General features: G+C 44.6%; 1 protein-coding gene across 7 annotated transcripts in view; it reads right to left on the bottom strand.

Annotated features, from left to right (window-relative positions):
* elavl4 (ELAV like neuron-specific RNA binding protein 4) overlaps positions 1 to 18,644 on the bottom strand; it is a 78,923-nt gene that overhangs the window by 20,971 nt on the left and 39,308 nt on the right. For 5 of the 7 annotated variants that reach the window (XM_068591288.1, XM_068591290.1, XM_068591293.1 and 2 more), the window contains 2 exons: positions 7,325 to 7,428; positions 3,729 to 3,881 (listed from right to left, as the gene is read on the bottom strand). In XM_068591288.1, coding sequence (XP_068447389.1) covers positions 3,729 to 3,881; positions 7,325 to 7,428 — 257 coding nt within the window. Of the gene's footprint in view, positions 1 to 3,727; positions 3,882 to 7,324; positions 7,429 to 18,644 lie in introns of all 7 variants that reach the window. The other 2 variants (XM_068591289.1, XM_068591292.1) reach the window with 1 other exon arrangement.

Raw genomic sequence — 18,644 nt, 5'->3', positions numbered from 1 at the left:
GGCCTGGCTGCCATCCCTGAAGGTGAGAGAGAGAGAGACAGAGAGAGAGAGAGAGAGAAAAAGGGGGAGAGAGGGAGAATCCGGCCACTGCTAAAGAGACAAAATATGCTTATCCATCCAGAAGGAATCAATAGACTGGGGAAGGGGGAGAGAAGACATGGAGAGATATCCTTGTCAAGTCAATGTTATGTTCGCTCGCTGAGTCTCTCGGGCAATTTGATAGTTTGAGTGGATTTTGCTTCTGCTGCTCCGGACTGTGAGTGATGCGAACGGCGATGTTTCTAAAGTTCCTTCTTGTCTTTATGAACAGAAGAGTGACTGCAGGGAGCATCCTGTTGATGAGGAGGTCGATTAGAGAACAGACTTCATGTTCCCAATTTAGCAGAGCTGGAACCGGGGATCATCGGCCCATCTGCCGATGGTCACTGGAGAACATCCGCTCCTTCAACAACTTCATGGAGCGTCGTCGCTTTTTCTATGTATTTTCAGTCTGTGCATCACTCGTCTCTCCAGCCCACTCTATTTCTGTGGATGATGTCAGGGTGTGTCTCAAATCAGCCTCTACTTCAGTAGAAACAGGGAATTGTTGAGTAAATTGGATTTCAGCCAGTGATTAGGCTCATAATTCAATAAACATGGGGGCACTCGTGAGTCATGGATGACCTGTGACACAACTTCAAGCACCACATGATAATGACGTCCTAACAACAACAACAATAACAGACAGTACGTTCAAAAAAATACTGGACCACAAACCAGTCTAACACAATATGTCTGTGTCTCCCTCTTTCTCCATCTTTTCTCAGCCTCTCCTTTCTTGTTCTGTACTTACATTTTTGGCAGTCACAGGAGAGTGTTAATTTGCAGCCCATTTCTCTCTTAATGGCAGCGAGTGTGTGGGTGTGTGTGTGTGTGTGTCTTGTGTGCGTATGCCCGTACAGTAACTGAGAGAAGAAAAAGATGAGTCAATGATGTCGGCAGACTACTCTCAGGGCCCTTCTAAAGTCCTCCATGTTTTTAATCACCAGCAACTCACAACATCTAATTGATCATTAACATTTCTCCCGCTGATCCTTAACCCTCTGGGGACACCTTGCCGAACATTTCTTATTATTATCTTTGCGTCTCTGTGTGTGCGCGTGTGTGTTTTATTTCAGTTTTAAAAAAGGTACAGTAGGCGCGGTGATAGTGAGGACAGCAATTACTGTAGCTGAGGGTGTTTGCAGGCACAGTGTGAAACCCCCTCCTCTCTAAGTATAAAAGAACTGACCAGTGTTGCCCAATCCACATCGACATGCAGCAAGAGAACAACTGGATGTCTGGTAATGGTTGCTGTAGTTCAAACTTTTTAGGTCAGGTGATGACCTAAAAGTGACTCTTGTACAGTCTGGTCACTGCTGCACTCAAATTAAGGAGGTGACATCTGGCACTAAACGCTGGTCGATAGCACTTTCCATGAGCACCATTAGATGAATGAAGTTGGGCTGGAAGATGGTGAGTCATTTTTGAAAGGGGCATCAAACAAATGGCAGAGTGCTAGATGCAAGAAAGAAACAAGGTTTCCCTTGAATCCTTAAATTATTTGAAATGTCTTAAAGATATAACATTGTGAATGACGACGATATCATTGTAAATATTAGATGTTTCTGCTGTTGTTAACATCAGGATTTAAACCACCAATATTGTTATCCAAGCCCAGGTTCAATCTCAGGATGAGAAAAGGAACAACTAACTCAACTTTACCCTCAACTGAGCATTTTCCTTTGATCTGGTTGCTCATCTTATTCCCGAAGGTAGAAGTAAAAACCAATGCAGCACTTCATCTGAACACGCTCATGAGAACGGTCTCGCTTTAAAAATGGACCTCGTGCCTGTCAAGAATGAACACAATTAATTATTCAGTCTCTCGTGAACCCCCAACGTACCCAATGCATGGAAACCGTGCCTTCCGGTGACCAGCACCACCCGTGTGAAGCTTTGTTTTATTCATGGCTTGTGGCCGAAGCTGGGAAACTAAAAATCTGAGCATGTGCGTGTGGCTGTGGTTGAACACGTGTGTTTTCGGGGGCTTTGCCGTGTGGCGTGTGCCCGTGTTGCTTTGCAGGGAGTCCCCTGGGTCTATGCAGCATGGTGGCAGGGCTGCTAATACAGACAGACCTGCAGGACATGTGCACACTTCCTGTACATGTGTGTTGATGAGGGTAGAAATAGCCCTTTTTCACCTCACCTTTCCCTTCCGTTGAACCCTTTCCGAGCTCTCCCACTGCTTCCTCCCTCATCTCATTTCTTCTCCTTCCCACGTCGCTGCTCATGCACGCTCTCCGTTACTTGCTTTTTCTTCCCTGTCCGCCTTCCCCCTGTCTCCTTTTCTCCTCTCCTTTTGTTTTCCTTCCCTCTGCTTTCCCCCTCTCCTCTCGCCCTCTCTCCTCCTCCCGTCTCAGTGTGTACAGACAGGCGTGCACTCCACCGCCAGCAGTGATTTATTCTGCTTAGGCAAATGAGTGTGGCTTACAGCATGCTGCTCCCTTTCTGCTTCATCAGTACACATTGCACATAACACTGTAGCAGGTTGCAGCCTGTAGGCACACACCACCCCTGAAATGGATCTAAGAGACACGCTGGAGGGGTTCTTCTGCAATAAAATGGACTGATGTGATTCATTCCTGTGTTTTGGATGTAGTGGAATGTGTAATTGAGCATGTATATTGCACAGCTTGTGTCTCTCATGTAATCACTGTTTTTACGACGGCGCCCTGAGCTGGGGTCGTGGACATTAAATCAGCTATTGGGGTCACTCACTCACTAGCCAATGCTTGGTGGACAATAGGGCCGGGCAATATGGTTAAAATATTTGTTTACAGTATTAGAATGAATATTGTTTTAATATTGGCCATGTCAGTTCTATTTTGGTTGACTACTATGGTCTGTACATTTGTACCTACCCACAGAGGTTGAATATCCTTTGTTCAAGTAGTGCCGTCAGGACGTGTTAAAACACACACATACACACACACACACACACACACACACACACACACACACACACACACACACACACACACTAATATTTCCAGTATGTAATTTTCTGTCAAATTGTATGCATTTCATGCTCATATACTTGCACTCCTCTCACGCAAAGGTGAAGTAAAGGTCCAGTACTCAGACAAATCAACACATTGAGTGTTGATATAAATGATACATGGTGCTACAGTTAAATGTGACACTTGAGATTACTTGTTTCTAATTTCAGAGTGCGGAGAAATATGTCACTTCCAGCTGCCATTTTTTTATAAGCTGAAGAAAATATGTTGCTCCTTGAGCAACAGGCCGAAATAATAACATCTTATTTTTCTTTATTTTCTATTTTTGATTTAGACGCACAGGTGTCTTTAAGGGATTTACAAATGTGTCAATAGTGATGACTTATGTGGTGCAAACTGGGCCTAATGGTATGACTGTTTTTGTACATCAAATTGTCATACAACACACACAAATACATTGAACAAACCATAATTGTTTAGAAAATAAAATAAAGACTAATCTCTGTGCATTTCAATGGCTGAAAGATATCAGGTACACTAAGTTTATTGATGTATACATACACTGTGTGCGTGTGTGTGTGTGTGTGTGTATGTGTGCGTGCGTGCAGGTGCGCGCTCAGTGCCTGGCTGCTCTTGTGTGTCTGTGTGAAAGTGTGAAGAGAGAGGAGGCGCTGCCCCATGGATACCTGTGACCTGGTCGACGAGGATGCGGGAGGTGATGATGCGTCCGTACTGGGAGAAGAGCTGCTCCAGCTCCTTCTGAGTCATCGTCTTGGGCAGGCCACTCACATACAGGTTGGCATCACGGATGGAGGCTGAACTGGGTCGTGCATATGACACCTGTGGAGAAAAGGCGCACAGTCAGAGGGCTTGTGTAAAGAAATTAGAGCGCCAGTACTGTATAAGTCATTAACTTCCTGTGGGGTTTAAATCTAAAAAAAAGAAAGAAAGAAAAAAGGATTTTGGATGTGTGTTTTGGATGGGCAGGGGTGCAGGTCATTGGATCCACAGGGAGGAAAATGCTGTTTTCTCAGCACACCTTGCCGTGGGGATTATCGTTGTCAGGAAAAGATTTAGCTGCTTAGTACACTGGAGAGATAACACTCGAGTCGTCTGCTGGGGGAGGCGGAAGAAACTTTGTTCCCTTGAGTAAAAACAACAGGTGTTTTACTTTGAAAGGACAGCTCTGGTCACCAGGGGAACAGGATTAAAAGTGTTAGGACTGTGACCAAACAGACTCTTGATTAACCTAATCGATTCAACCATACTGAGTTAAAGAATGGGGGGAAAAAGGGTCAGACTTCATATAATGTCTTTTTTCAGTTGGTGATTTGATTTACACATTAGCAATGAGCCTGATAGTAAGTAACCAAAAGCCAAGGGCCTTTAGTCTTGCAAATCCTGCAGAGTGATTCAGGGTTTAGTTCCATTAAGCAGGTATACAGGACGAGTAAAACCTCCAACAAGCTCTCTACTGCAGAGCATCTGCCCCGAATTTCTCAAAGATTAGAACTGGGAGTAAATCGTTTTCCGCTGCTGTGCGGTCGGATTTTTCTTACGTACAGTATGCTGTGAAAGCACATGCAACCATACACACACACACACACACACACAATATCACAAAAATGAACACGAGCACATCAAAACCATTACAGTCTTGCCCTTGCAAACTCTCGCCTGGACAACAATCTCACAGAGGGAGAAAAAAGACTTCACGTTACTACTCATTGTCACACGCTACTGCTCCTCCTCTTTCCACGCACGTACAGAGACACTTATCCCCATGTCCGTGAACACACACACACACACACACACACACACACAGAGTGCAGATGATGAGAACTGTATAACTGGTTATATTGTGCGGCTCCCAGTAGCAGCTCTCTGCCAGTGAACTTTCACTTGTCAAACGTTGTCCCCCAAACATCCTCATGTGCAGACACGATTTTGCTCAAGCGAAAGTTGCCTAAATCCCATTACTACTGCTGCTGACTGGAGCAGCTTTCCCTCGTAGTGCTTTCATTACCTCTGACATGTGGAGACATAAGCCATCAAATAGGGTTAAAGTAAGGCAAATATGGTGGATATGCAGTCATATCCTTAAACAACAGCATGGAAATCCTGCTGCAGTGTAACAGTGGGAGAAGGGGATTGGGAACATCTGGCTTTCCCCATGTCTCACTTTCCTTTCACACATCCTTTCTCTTTGGCCTCTCTGCTCAGCTCCCCTGTCTTCCTCTTCCTCCCCCCATCTCTCTCCCTTGCTGCCTGGATCTTTTCGCCTCTTCTTCCTTCCTGCACGCCGCCGCCTCACTAAACCTTTCTCTCTCTTCCAGATTCTGCTGCTTTTTCTCCTCTGTGCAGTGCTCTCTCATTTTCTCCCCTTGTCAGCCAACTCCAGATGTCTAATCCATCAACACCTCCTCAAGCTGTGAGCGCTATTGTGTACAAGTGTGGTGTGGCGCGCGTGTGAAACAGAAGTCTGTGTGTGTGTGTGTGCGTGCGCAGAAAAGTTTGAAAAAGTGTGTGAGATTATGTGCATGCATGTCACTGTGAGCTCCTCTCACCTTTGGCATGCTGCTTCCCCTCACACCTCAGAGGGAAAGCAGCATCGCAGCCATCGCTGACTAAATCTGAGGTGTCATGGCGGAGGAAACCACAGCAGCGAAACCAACTCAAAGACACTACGCAGTCGCACAACGCCCGAGAGCATGTGAATCTCTGGGCCAAGCGTTTCCTCACAAGTGTCGTGGCAGAGACTGGGAAGGGTGTGACATGAAAGAGCGCCAAGCTTAATTTTAGAATTTCCATGCTGCCTTTTAATTTACCTTGTTAGCTTGAGGGTATTTCAGTCTGTTGTGGAGAGAGAACGCGGGGAAAGAGAGGGAGTGGGAGGGAGGAAATGAAGTGTGAAAGAGCGCCAGACACAGATGCAGAGTTGTCTTCTGTCATTACGTAGACCGCCTTTATCGGAGGAACAACTTGAGGCAACCTCTTGTGTTATAAGAGTGTGAGTGAGAATCTGTGAACTCTGCCTGCGACACCCAATAAAGACCTCATGAATTCCACGCTGTGTAAATGACCTTCAGCAAAAAGTCCACTTTTCACTTACGACTCTCCATGTTGCCTGCCTGTATCGCAGCGCTCTTATGATCAAGCACAGTGCCGAACGTGTGCTCTCTCAAACACACATCGGCCTATTTGGGTCATACAGACACAGTTGCTTCGGGAGACCCCGGCTTTGCTGATTGCAATGGACGAATCAAACGCATGGACAATACACAAACAGATCCACCCATTAAACCAGCACACATCCCACCTCAAATAATCCAAAATGTTCACACTTGTATTCACTAACACAGCGCATGCAGAATCGCATATCTCTTTTTCCCCCTGTGGCACAAATTAGACAAGGCCGGGCCAGGCAGCGTACGTCGTCTGGGGAGTAGAGGGATTCTCGCAGGGATTGCCTATTCGCAACGACAAGATAATCCCATCCTATTAGATCAGATTAGATTAGATCAGACGACAGAAAGACAGAATCCAGGGATTACCACGGAGCAACAAATTATTGCCCGGTTTAAAAGCAACAACATATCGGCAAGCACAGATAGTGGAGGATATACGAGAGGAGAAAACAAGATCAGCATGAAATCTGATGTGTGTCGCTTTTATACGAAGGCAAGAACTCGGTGTCGGTGTATTTCATTTTTAGTTTCTAAAACATGTTTAACATATTTGGAGAAGGGATTTATCTATCGTACCTGACAACCCACGACCAGCCTGCACATTAGTCATGCCATTAAAATTCAATAACAGAACCCTCAATTATTCCGGAAAAATATGCAGTTATTGATGTGTTTCTTCCCATTTCACTCTCTCGATATAATTTCACCTTTACATTTTGACATTTAGAAAGTAATTAGCATATCAGCCATCATCACAAGCTTTTTTAATGCGTCTCTTTGATTTAAATGCTCTTTTTCTTCTGTACTTTTTGAGTGCTGTACATGTTAATCCCGTCTTTCCCTCCAGCTCATTTACAAACAGAATCACTATCTAGAGGGGCTTTGAGAAGGAGGAAAGCAGGCCTACCACTTAAGTTTAGCATGACCTGTTGTGAAAACGTATGATTTTTATCAATCATCAAGCAATTCTTTTTTTGCATTTTGCAGTTATACTTTATACATATTTAGCTATTGAACAATGGTGTGTATTTAAAATGGAAGCAAATATTGCGTGTTGCATTCAGGTGTTCAGCCGGTGTACATGGTGTCGGTTACCTTGATCGTTTTGGTCTGAAGTCTGAGTCCATTTAACGTGTTGATGGCTTTCTCTGCGTCCTTTGGATCGATGTAGTTGACAAAGCCGTAGCCCAGACTCTGCCCTGAAATGACAGCAAGACGGAAAGAAAAACTTTTTAAATGGTTGCTCCATTCAGTTGTTTTGTTTCTTCAAATTGCTCACTGACAGCAAGACAACATCTTAATTTATTCTCATCATCCACAGTAAAAGATCTGAGGGGAGACAGAGAGACACCCCTCATTATTTAAAGAGATAAACACTTTGTTGTTTTAAATTTGGAATGCAGTACCATATTTCATATTGACTAATAATTCTCCCTCTCGTAAACATGGCAACTTTGATTATGTTTTTGCAAATGATGGTAGTCTCCACAGACTGTCCACACCCAATGGTTAGTGAACGGCTGTTTTGAAGACTCAGCATTTTGGCCGTTCCCCTCTTGGTTTTTTGCAACCAGAAGTAACACGAGAGAGCCACACAGACATTTTTAGGTGGCCAAAATATTACAATTAAATTTATGGATTGTAAACACACTGTGAAAGGGTTAAAGTTCAAGATGAAAACACGAAAAACTCTCAGAGTGAAAAACACTGTGGTAGCGAACTGTCAATCACAAGGTGGCCACGCCCTAAAGCATACTCTTGCTCACTTATACTTGCTTTTACTCTAAATGGGACCATAATTTACGAATAAGCATCACGCTGTATAGGAGAATATTTGAACTAGAGACCCATCATAAACTCATGTTTACATGAAGTGAGAAGTAGCCTTATTTTCTCAAAGACTTCTTTACAATCAGACATATTTTTGCAACCCTCTGCTGGCTATTAGAAAGAATACAAATTTAACTTAAGCACTAGCTTCCCTTTTTAGACCAAATTTGCTGCCTGGTAGTCGTATAAAAAAAAAGCTCATGTTCCATTTAGACTATTGATTAATGTGGCAGTGTGTTTTGATGACCAGAGTTTGTTGCCTTTGTTCTTCCTAAAACTGAAAATGATACCGAGGCCTTGCTCCCGTCCATCACCCTCTAGGGTATCGTACATCTTCTCCTTGAAAAATCCTTTGCAACATCTCTTCATCACTACTGACAAGATCACAGTGACTCTTGCCCGGAGCGCCAAGAGTCTTGGTGTGACTTTTGTCAACCATGTGAAGCCTGTTCGGTTGCCACAGCATCGCAGACATGCACTCTACAACATGGGATGGATGAGACGGCCCCTTTCCCGATCTGTGTACTGCACCCTTACAGAGACCCTTTTTACGACTCACAACTCAATGACCTAAAAGATCTTCAAACTATCATTCACAAGATGATCCAGGGCAAATAAAAAGAAGAAGAAAAAAAAACGTTCTCCACGGATATTTTACGTCATGATAATAACCTTCTGAATAGGGAATGTGCCGACAATTGTTATCGTGGCGATCTTGGAGCTTGAGGGAATTTACTAGAATTTAGTGATGTATTTATTTGAAAACGCAGAAGATAGAAGTGTCACCGACTGAATGCCTGAAATGGAAATCATAAATTAGCGTCAAATTCTCCATGAATTATGAGAGTAAAACCAGGCCCCAGCAAATAAGTATCACAGTGCCTACAAACAACATATTTGTTACTGCCTTTGCATCTGCACAAAAAGAGAGAGAGAAAAAATACCACCCCCATTTCCCTCTAAGCTTAAATTGTCTTAGATAGCAGACTCCCTTTGAGTGTGAAGCAGGCCTGACATCTCCCAGTGTTTCCCCGACAGATCAAGCCTTTCAACAGGCGTAGGACTTTAAGCAGACGCCTCCAGACATCACGGCCTTCAGTCGGCTACTTTTCAACAAACAGCCCCGATCCACTAACGCCACACACAAGTGCAAAGAGAATCCCAGTCAGTTTAAGAGGAGCGGCATGCACACATTCACGCTAATGGGAACAGACAGCGGTTAGTCAGAGACAAAGTGAATCACAAAATATGGAGCATGGCTGTTTCACAAAATAAATACATTTGGGCTATGGATATCACAGCGCAGAAGAGCTCAGCTGCGAGCAGTGGAAGGGCCAGGAGGGACTTGTAGTCCTAACATCAAACAGCTGATGATTTTCTCTTCTTCTCTCCTCTCCTCCCTCTTCTCCTCTGGATTAACTGTGGATTATCAGACGCTCTCTATTGTTAATTAAAAACCTGCCATCCTGGAGAGACTACTGCTATTTTTAAATAACCCTCCTCTCGCCCTCCCCCTTCTCCTCCCTGACTCTCAGCTGACATCAGGTGTTAAGTTTGGCAGTTTAAATATACCTCACACAGTCATTCTTTGTGGCTTGTCCTCTTCATTAAGTCGTGAATACACACAAGAGACCACGAATAACAAAGATAAAGAGAACATGTGGCTAAATTAATTAATGGAATCAGTTGAAGTGAAATAATGCACGTAGCTTTATTTGGCCAATAAACCATGATGGGCCATGAACGGTATTCTAAATCAGTCGTGTCCACTGTGCCGACGAATTAAATATTTTAGCAAACATTTCAAACTGTAACTGTTCAAAGGGTGCATGGATTCAATTTACACTGCCATGGAATTCCAGATGGGTGAAACAGCTGAGAGCCTGCCGCTTGTAGCGCTCCTCTTCCACCCTCGCCTCCCACTTTCCCATCACCTTCGTCACCCCGCTCCCTCATCTTCAACAAGAAATGTGAGGTTCGACAAGCGCAGCTACCAGAGGGTTAGCTGACAATGAAGTGTGCTGGCGAAGAGCACTCATGCAGGGCAATCGAGATGGGCTGGCTGGTGCTTGATGGTACCGAGACACTTGGCACTCATGGAGTAGTCCAGGCAGCCAAATGGGGCCAAACTTGCAGCCATGGGCGCTGCCGTTGTGTGACAAGGGGCCGGACGGGGCTGGGTCTATATGTGTCTGTTACAACACACGTAATAATAAACAAATGTGACGGTAATATCGTTTTTACTTCTGTGTATGCACTCATGAGCGTGTATGTTGTTTGCATCCAGTGCTATTGGTGCATCTGCCGCCCGCCCCCACTCTCTTCTTCACTCCCTCTTTGGCGAAGCTGAAGGCCTTCATGCTGGAGGAAAGAGGGTGGGATCGAGGCTCGCTGGCTGGCAAGAGTCCCCAGGTGAGCGATGAGATGAGGGGAGATGGAGGGAGGCATCTGCCTGCAGCATCAGGAAAGCTCCAGGAGGGGATTCCACCAAGCATTTCCAGCCTGCTACGGAGCAGCTAACAGCAGGGAACTACCGCCAGACTGCCTGGCTGCTGCACGGATGGGTGGGGAACGCCAACGCTTCACACTGATGTACACACATGTGCACACACTTGCAAGTAAACATGTAATCACTCAATGACAGAGGCGCACACAAACAAGCGGGAGCGTTAAAGTGAGTCCTCGCCGCAGGACATGGAGGAGTGGAGTGGCTGGCAGCTAACCAGTGAATGCATCATTGTTCGTGGGTTGTGGTTCCTAAACCTAAAGTGAATGTCAACACTAAAAAGATAACGAACACTGTATATTTCCTTCCTTTTATCATATGTAGGCACTAGTAATCCAAAAGATGCTCAGATAACCTGCAGAGGCAGCCGGCAGTGCGGTTGGCTTCATTCTGTCACAACACCTTCCCTGTCCACCGCCATACTCTCCAGCAGGATCAGCATTTGGATCACACTATCACAGTGCACACCCGCTCTGTTCCAGCTCAACACACCGAGGTTAAGCACAGTTTTGAGGCAGTTTAAAATGGCTGAGCATCATTTAACCTCGCATGGGGTCTTATTGCAATGTGCGGATGAGGCCAGCTCAGGCTGCACGACCCCACAACACCAGACAACACATGTTACTGTTGCAATATGCGGTGTTTCTCGCTGCATGTTTCAATGTTCTTCAAGACTCAGGCTGACTGTAAAAGTAATTTTCAATGTCACGTCATCTATCATTTGTTGCTGCTGAACAATAAGAGTCATACAAATGTAATTTAAGATTAAAGAAATGCTGCTGAACAGGATACAAAAATGTATATCACGTATTACTTATTATGTATAGTGTGTGTGTATATATATATATATATATATATATATATATATATATATATATATATACACTATACATAATAAGTAATTGTGTTACGCTCAGAGATGGTCTACTGGTATTTTATAATTACAGAAAAATAACTTAAAGTGTGGCATTTTAGGCAATATAAAGAAGCTATTAAAAGTGCATGATAAATAGCCTCTAATGGGGTTGTAGCGAACAGAAAAATCTGCCTTGTGCTGATCAATTAGCCTAATGGATACATTAACGTATATACTTTAATTGTCAATTAAAACCAAGAACCCAAATGATGCATTGCTCTTCATAATGGCCTTTTAATGAGGTTAGATTTCATTTGCCTTTGATTCGTCAGCCGCTTACAGTGCCAGTTGCGCAAATCCTACAACAGTTGTAACGACTTAAGAAAATGATCAGCAGCAGTGAAATGGGGCATCTTGATAAAAATGATGTAACTTTAATAATGGCAGATGCCTTGCAAATAAAGACTGTCCCCAAATGAGGTTTATGTGATGCACACTAACCACATGGCGGTGGGGGAGTGAGGAGGTGAGGCATACCTTGGACCCACCTCCACTCTTTTGGCGTTGCTTTTGTACAATCTGACATAAATTGTATAGCGAGGTGGGATGTGTTTTAGTGGTAAAATCACTGCTTTTTCTAGTGAGTAGCTCTTCGGTGAGTTGGCGAGGTCTTATGACTAAGCCATTATTTGTTTCCTGAGGAGCAGCAGGTTGCTCAATGTGTGAGATGAGAAAACTAGTGTACTTCGAGCTAGTGTCATGTCTGCTGGCCCCACTATGTCATTTCATCTTTTGTTCTTCCCCCTTCTGTGTGCACACAGACACACAAGCACGTAAAAAAAAATTCACACACCTAAGCAAAATGGCATAAATGTAGATAATAACAAACAGGCAAAATAGATCTCTGCATGGCTACACTGAATGCAGAGGCATATAATCAACATATTAACGTGCAACACTGAGGCGCGCAGTAAGGGGGACAATCTTACGCTGTAAGGTACAGCAGCCAGTTACATATTGCCTGTCATTATTTTGTGCCTTTTTTGATGTATTATGTGACTAAGAGCCCTGTACCGCAGACATGAAAGCATCTTCATCTCCTGCTATCATCAGGCAAGGCTCACACGACGCACTATAGGCTCTTTGATGTGGAGTGGTAGCTACCAAATGAAACACATGGCTGCATGAAACCTTTTATTTCACTATTTACTGTCCCGCAATCTGTTGGACTTCTGGCTATTAATCAAAAAGTGAATTTGAAATGCTGACACTATGTTGTCAACATGGATATAACATTATACTGCTGTAGTGGTGCCAACTTGATGAAATGTTATATCAAATGATTTACTTCTTTGTCATGTGGTGTAGTTTATATATTTCCTTAAATGTAAGAACTTGTTGTAGTATATGCTGCTCATCAAATGGATAAACAGCTCTGCGCTCATTTGAAAAAATGATTGAAAATGTAAGAGTGCCCAAAGTAAACGCGTTGTGTAATGCAACAGAAGCATCGAAAGGGGTGAGGGGGAGTTGCAGCTTTCAGAGATCACCAGAGCTTTGAGCCGGTGATGTTAACACACCTTGAGTGGACCAGCCTCTTCTCTCACAAAGAGGCAAATCCGTTTGGTCAGTTTTGAATTTAGCGACATTTTAAGTTAAGGCAGAGGGGACAAAAAACATTTCAGTTTGTCAAAGAAAAAACGTGTCACACTCATTGCTTTCAACGTCTCCATCCTCTGATGTTTTGCCCCTCGCTGCTGCTATTTTTGATGGGCCAATGCGCCGCGTTTGAAAAGGTGCCCTGTCACCAGCTTCATGTCAAATCACACTTTACTTACCTTGAAAGAGGGTCAACTCCATAGGGAGATGGAGTTGAGTGAGTGAAAGAGAACAAAAGCCTATACAGCACCTCAAATACTAGCAGTAAGAGCATATCATGTGGTATGTATTAAGCCCGTTTAAATTCATAAACAGAGCCACGTCCCCCGCACGCATGCATCTACTGTAGATCCCTCTCCCACTCACTCATTCAACACATCTTTCCCTCCTGGGTTGCCAAGGTAGCAGCCACTGTTGCAGTCAGGAGGCTCCCACTCTCAGTTCCCAAGGCCCCGCTTCCAATAACACACACACACACACACACACACACACACACACACACACACACACACACACACACACACACACACACACACACACACACACACACAGGCACACAATTGCCCACGTAGAAGCTCAGGGACAAACACACACACACACATGCATGTAAACCACCCCCTCTTGGTGGCTCCCTGAGCCTTGGGGCCAGTGGACTGCAGCCTGCAGTGAGTGGGCCGGTTGGCTGGCTGTGCAGCCGAGATATCAAAGGCAAGCTGACAGACAGAGGAGCCCCCGTTCAGATAACCCTGTTACGTCAGGATCGCGGAGCCTACTGCGCTGCACCTGCTCAAACGCTCTCTGAGAGCGCAGAGTGAGCGGACCCATAGGCCCTCAGCCATCCACCCCCAGCCCAGCAGCACACACACACACACACACACACATGCTGGGGACTGTCTGGCTCTCTCCTGCCCAGGTACAGGGCACTCAGAGCGGAGGGTCGGAAGGTGAGGAACCAGCTCGGAGGCACATTCAGCTGCTGGATCTGAGGCTGACACTGGGGACAGTCGCGACCTCTGTGCTCCACGTAAAGGGCACTCAGAGTGGAATGAGAGGGGACAGAGGCTGTCTGAAGAGAGGGTCACTGGAGGAGCAGTACAGCCAGGCAAGCTCTCAGGGCGTCTGATTCTGGGTCCTAAGCAGAGGGGCGCGCAGGAGGTGGAGGTGGTGTTATGAGGAGAGAGACAGGACATTCTCGCGACCTGGGACTCTGAAACTTTAATGTGTGTCTGCCTGCCTGTGTCTGCACTTCTGAGCCTGGCAGCTCTCCTAATACCTGGCTTTGGAGATGTCAGATCCTTTTTTCATCTCTTTCCCTGTCAGATTTGTTCACGCTATCTCCAGCCTTCAGCCCTTTTCAGGTTCAGATGAATGCGGCCCCGTATGTGAGATTTAAACACTGCGCCACATCTCGCTCGGCATCAATTCAGTCAGAATGTGAAAAGTGTGTGATGCTTTGTCACGACAGTGCATTTGTGCTGTTTAGGTGTTTCAAAGAAGTTTGAAATTGGTCTCATAATGAGACAAACGGAGAAATGTTTAGCAGGTGTGTTCCCATCACTCCAGTAAGGATGTGATAACAGCTTGGCTTGCAATCTGAATTGCAAAGAGAATCCGCTTTGCTCCATAGCATGTTGTCAATGTATATTTCAGTAGCAACAAAGAGATGTGGGTAAACTGAGGTTTATATGGTGCATATTTGATCTGCTCCACGCGAGACTGACAGACCTTGTGCAGGAGCTAAGCCCATCTGTCCTTGCAGATCAGGGTTAGATGCATATTTTATGTTTGCAATACTTGTGGGTGCACTTGATGTTCCATAACAGAAACGAAACGACAATGAAACTAATGGATGTGTGCTGCCTGAGCCACGGACTTGTGCACGCAAAGCAAGCCGAATCCACCAAAACGGAGATATTTTTTGCACCTCCGTGTGTAGGGTGTACCTGTCCTTACGTAAGAAGTGGGCTCGCAACAGCCGTTCACGCGGTACTGAAGCTGCTGTCTGTCAGAGGTGCTCCTGCTTGAACTACTCCACAGCTGACATCACAGTCCATCTATTTTTCATAGCCAACATCTGCTTGGCTTGCTACATTGTCACTATGATTTGCATCAGCTTCCCAGATTCCATGTATAAAACCAACACATGGAAGGTGACGAGAGTAGTGTGCACAAAAGGCTTTCGTCAGTGTGCTTTTGAATGATGTCTTTACATGGTTTGATGCAGACATGATAATTATTGAATCTGCATCGAGCGGAGAAACATGGCTGTTCGCATTATGAAAAGGTGAGTGGAGTTTGCTGCTGAAAGACGTCAATAAGCAAATGCTACATGAAGGTAAGCCGGAACCGTAGACACATAGCAGCTGGTAAACATGGCCGGCTGTTTCCTCAGCAAGAAAGTACAATATTGTATATATCTCTACGGAGAAAAGGCTACTGAGCTTTTTGACCCCTTCCTCCCCTCCTCCCCCTTCATGCAATCAATCCTTGTTCCAGCATGAAAAGCCATTTTCTTCCCCTCCATGCCATTATGAAAACAAATGTATTCATTTCTCCAGCAAAAATGCAGCTGATGCAGAAAAATTATCCTGAAAAATGACTTACTGACAAGGATCAGTCAATTCCATTTCTCTCTGTGTAAGTGTGTGTCCGTGCATGAGCATGGATATAAGTTCATGAGTTCTTATTCAGCATATTGCAATGTCCACATTGATTTTTCTTCACTCACAATAATGGTTTGCATGTTTCTTCTAATGGTTTCTTTCACTGCTGTTCCAGGTGAGCTTTCAGACTTTTGGTCATTTTTGCTTCCTTTACAAAGAAAGAGCACTAGAAGTGTTACCATCTGTAGTCCACAGCGTCTCAGAGCCATCACATTTCTACAAATTACATTTTCTTTGCATGGAATGTAGGACAAAAAAAAATGTAAAAGCCACTACAGTATACACAATGATTTTCTTTAAGATATCTTCTCTTTAAAAGTATGCAGGCAGACCGGAGGAGGCCCGGGGCTCATGTGCGAGTGTGTGTGTGTGTGTGTGTGTGTGGGCTGCAACTAGGTGCGTGTAAGCCAGCCTTTAATAAAAGATTAACCTGCATGTCTCTGCCGTGTCATGAGCTCACCAGCCAGAAGTAGTTGGGCAAGCGGGCAGGTGGGTGGGCAAGCGGGCAGGCATGTGGGGAGCGAGAAAGACACCCAGAGGTGGCTGTTATACCAGCTGAAGTCGGCCAGGGTGACAGACGGAGCTGGAGTGTCTACGCCTGCCCGTAACCACCCGAGCCTCACGCAGCAATGGCGTCATTGGAGCTGACAGGAGCAAGTCCACAGGAAGCTGAGGACCTGTCCGTCTCTACTACTGTACCTCTGAGAGGCTTATATGGTCACACCTCATCAGCAAAACACTCACAGGTCAGTTAGACGCAACACAAACGCACTGTACATTGCAAACATAGATGCACCTGGCTTGATTCTATGGATTTGTTGGCGGAATACTTGAATCTTGGAATGATATAATATTGGAAACTGAACGCTGTTCTATACTCCTCAAACTCTTTACACAGCATGATATAATATAACGGCCTTAATATCCCCATCAAGATGAATAATGTGTAGCTACAGAACACTTTAACCATCCTCAAGACATTGTGAGATTTTCTTGCTGGTCAACATTGTAAGAAATATCCTCTCCTTTCTCAGTCTCAACTCACACTCATAAAAATGATCAAAATATTAAAGTAAAAGTTGATCTGTCTTACAGCGATGTGTAGATATATATGACAGACGACACAGGGTACAGGTGTCTACATTATACAAAACATGGTGCTCCCTTTCCTCTTCTTCCTGTCCTTCTCTTTATCCCTCCTGCTAGCAAACCTGGCTTAGTCTGTTAATGATTTGGATGACTGTTAGAGTATAAAGCCTCTTGGCATTCCCTGTTAGAAAAGGGGATCTGTGCTTTGTTAGCCTAAAAGTTTGCATAAGAAAATTGCACCCTTGGGAGAGCAAAACAGGCATACACACCAGAGGGGGAGATTGAGGGAAGGTGGGATTTATTTATAACTTTTTGCGTTGATGCAAAGTCATCAGAGAGGCCTTGTAGTGCAGAGCAGAGAAGTACCCTAAATGCCTTAGAAGTGAGCGAACAAACAATTCTACCTTTTTCTCACATTCCCCATTTAGGGCCCAAACAGGTTTACAGCAATTCTGGTCGTTTTTTTTAAACTCCCTCCAAATATCAGCTTGGTTCCTCGCTGCCGCTTGGCAAATCACACTTGAGGGGAAAATCGGGAGGAGAGAGAACATGGTGATGGTGATGATGATAGCATGTGGTATCCCAGTGTTATTTCTGTACACACCGTCCTCCATTATCCTGGTGTATCTGACTCTCAGGCTCCATTTTGTGGCCCATTAGAGTGAAAGAGGAAGATGGTCCTGGAGAGGAATCGTAGTGCTGTGGAATATGCTTCAAAGAATGAGAGAAGAAGGCAGGGACTGCCAGGCGAGTAGCCGCTGCTAGTTTACAGCCAACATTGTCATTGCTATTGGCCTTTTGGTTGTACTTAATCTATTACAGGAAATCTAATTTGGTGATTATATTCAGCTCTATATCTGTGTGTGTGTGTGTGTGTGTGTGTGTGTGTGTTTACGCTCTCCGACTTGCCTGCTATCTGAGAATGGCTTGGTGATCGACTCTGCCTGCCAGCCTGGTGCTCTTTAATGAGATTATCAGGAGAAGAGTGTCAGTAAGTAGGATCTAAAATGAAAGCCATTATGGAGCATTATCACAGAGCCGCACCAACCCCCTCCCCTGATCCATCTGCTGTATGGCCACCCACACAGCCACTACGCCCAGATTACAGCCATGATTAGCACCGCGAAGTGCTGCTTAATTTAAACACCTCTGGAGAACATGTGGCACTTTGCCGCATTGCTGACTCACAGAGCTTGAACACGCACAGAGGGCAGAGATGGATTTCTGCTTCTAGAAGACAAAGCATGCAATGACTACTGTCAAACACTTAAATTGCTTGGAAGGGTGTTGAGCCGTGGGCTTGTGTACACTCGTGTGAAGTGAACTATTCATTTCACATTTAATTCTGTCCATGTTTCTTTACTCAACACAGTGCTAGCGTACCTACACCTACCTTTTGATCCTTTCGCACAATGTGAACATTAATGGAAGATGCCTCACCTAACAATTGTATTATTCTGACCAATCTACTGTCTACCACAAATATTACAAAAAAATATTTCATGTATGTGATTTGTTGAGTAGTGTGATATATTATATATATATTTAAAATGGAGTAACTGAAGTGAATAGGAAGCCAAGTCTTAAAGTGCCAGGATCAGGCCAGTCAAAATTGTCAATATAGAAAGCCAGCATCGAAATCCCTTCCAGCTCTGGATGAGCTCAGCAGAGGAGCTCCTCTTTTCCCTTGGCGAAATTGCCTTTGGGGACAACCAACTCATCACACAGTATACTACACCGTAGCCTATATTTGTGCATCATCATTAAGTTCAGGTGATTTCAGTGAAATACATGCTCCTGTATGGAGAGGAA

Source organism: Clinocottus analis, unplaced genomic scaffold, assembly GCF_023055335.1.
Source record: "Clinocottus analis isolate CAN_PGR_092001 unplaced genomic scaffold, fCliAna1.0.p SCAF_25, whole genome shotgun sequence".
In the NCBI taxonomy this organism is placed as follows: Eukaryota; Metazoa; Chordata; class Actinopteri; order Perciformes; family Cottidae; genus Clinocottus; species Clinocottus analis.
This window is presented reverse-complemented; position numbering and strand designations above follow the sequence as displayed.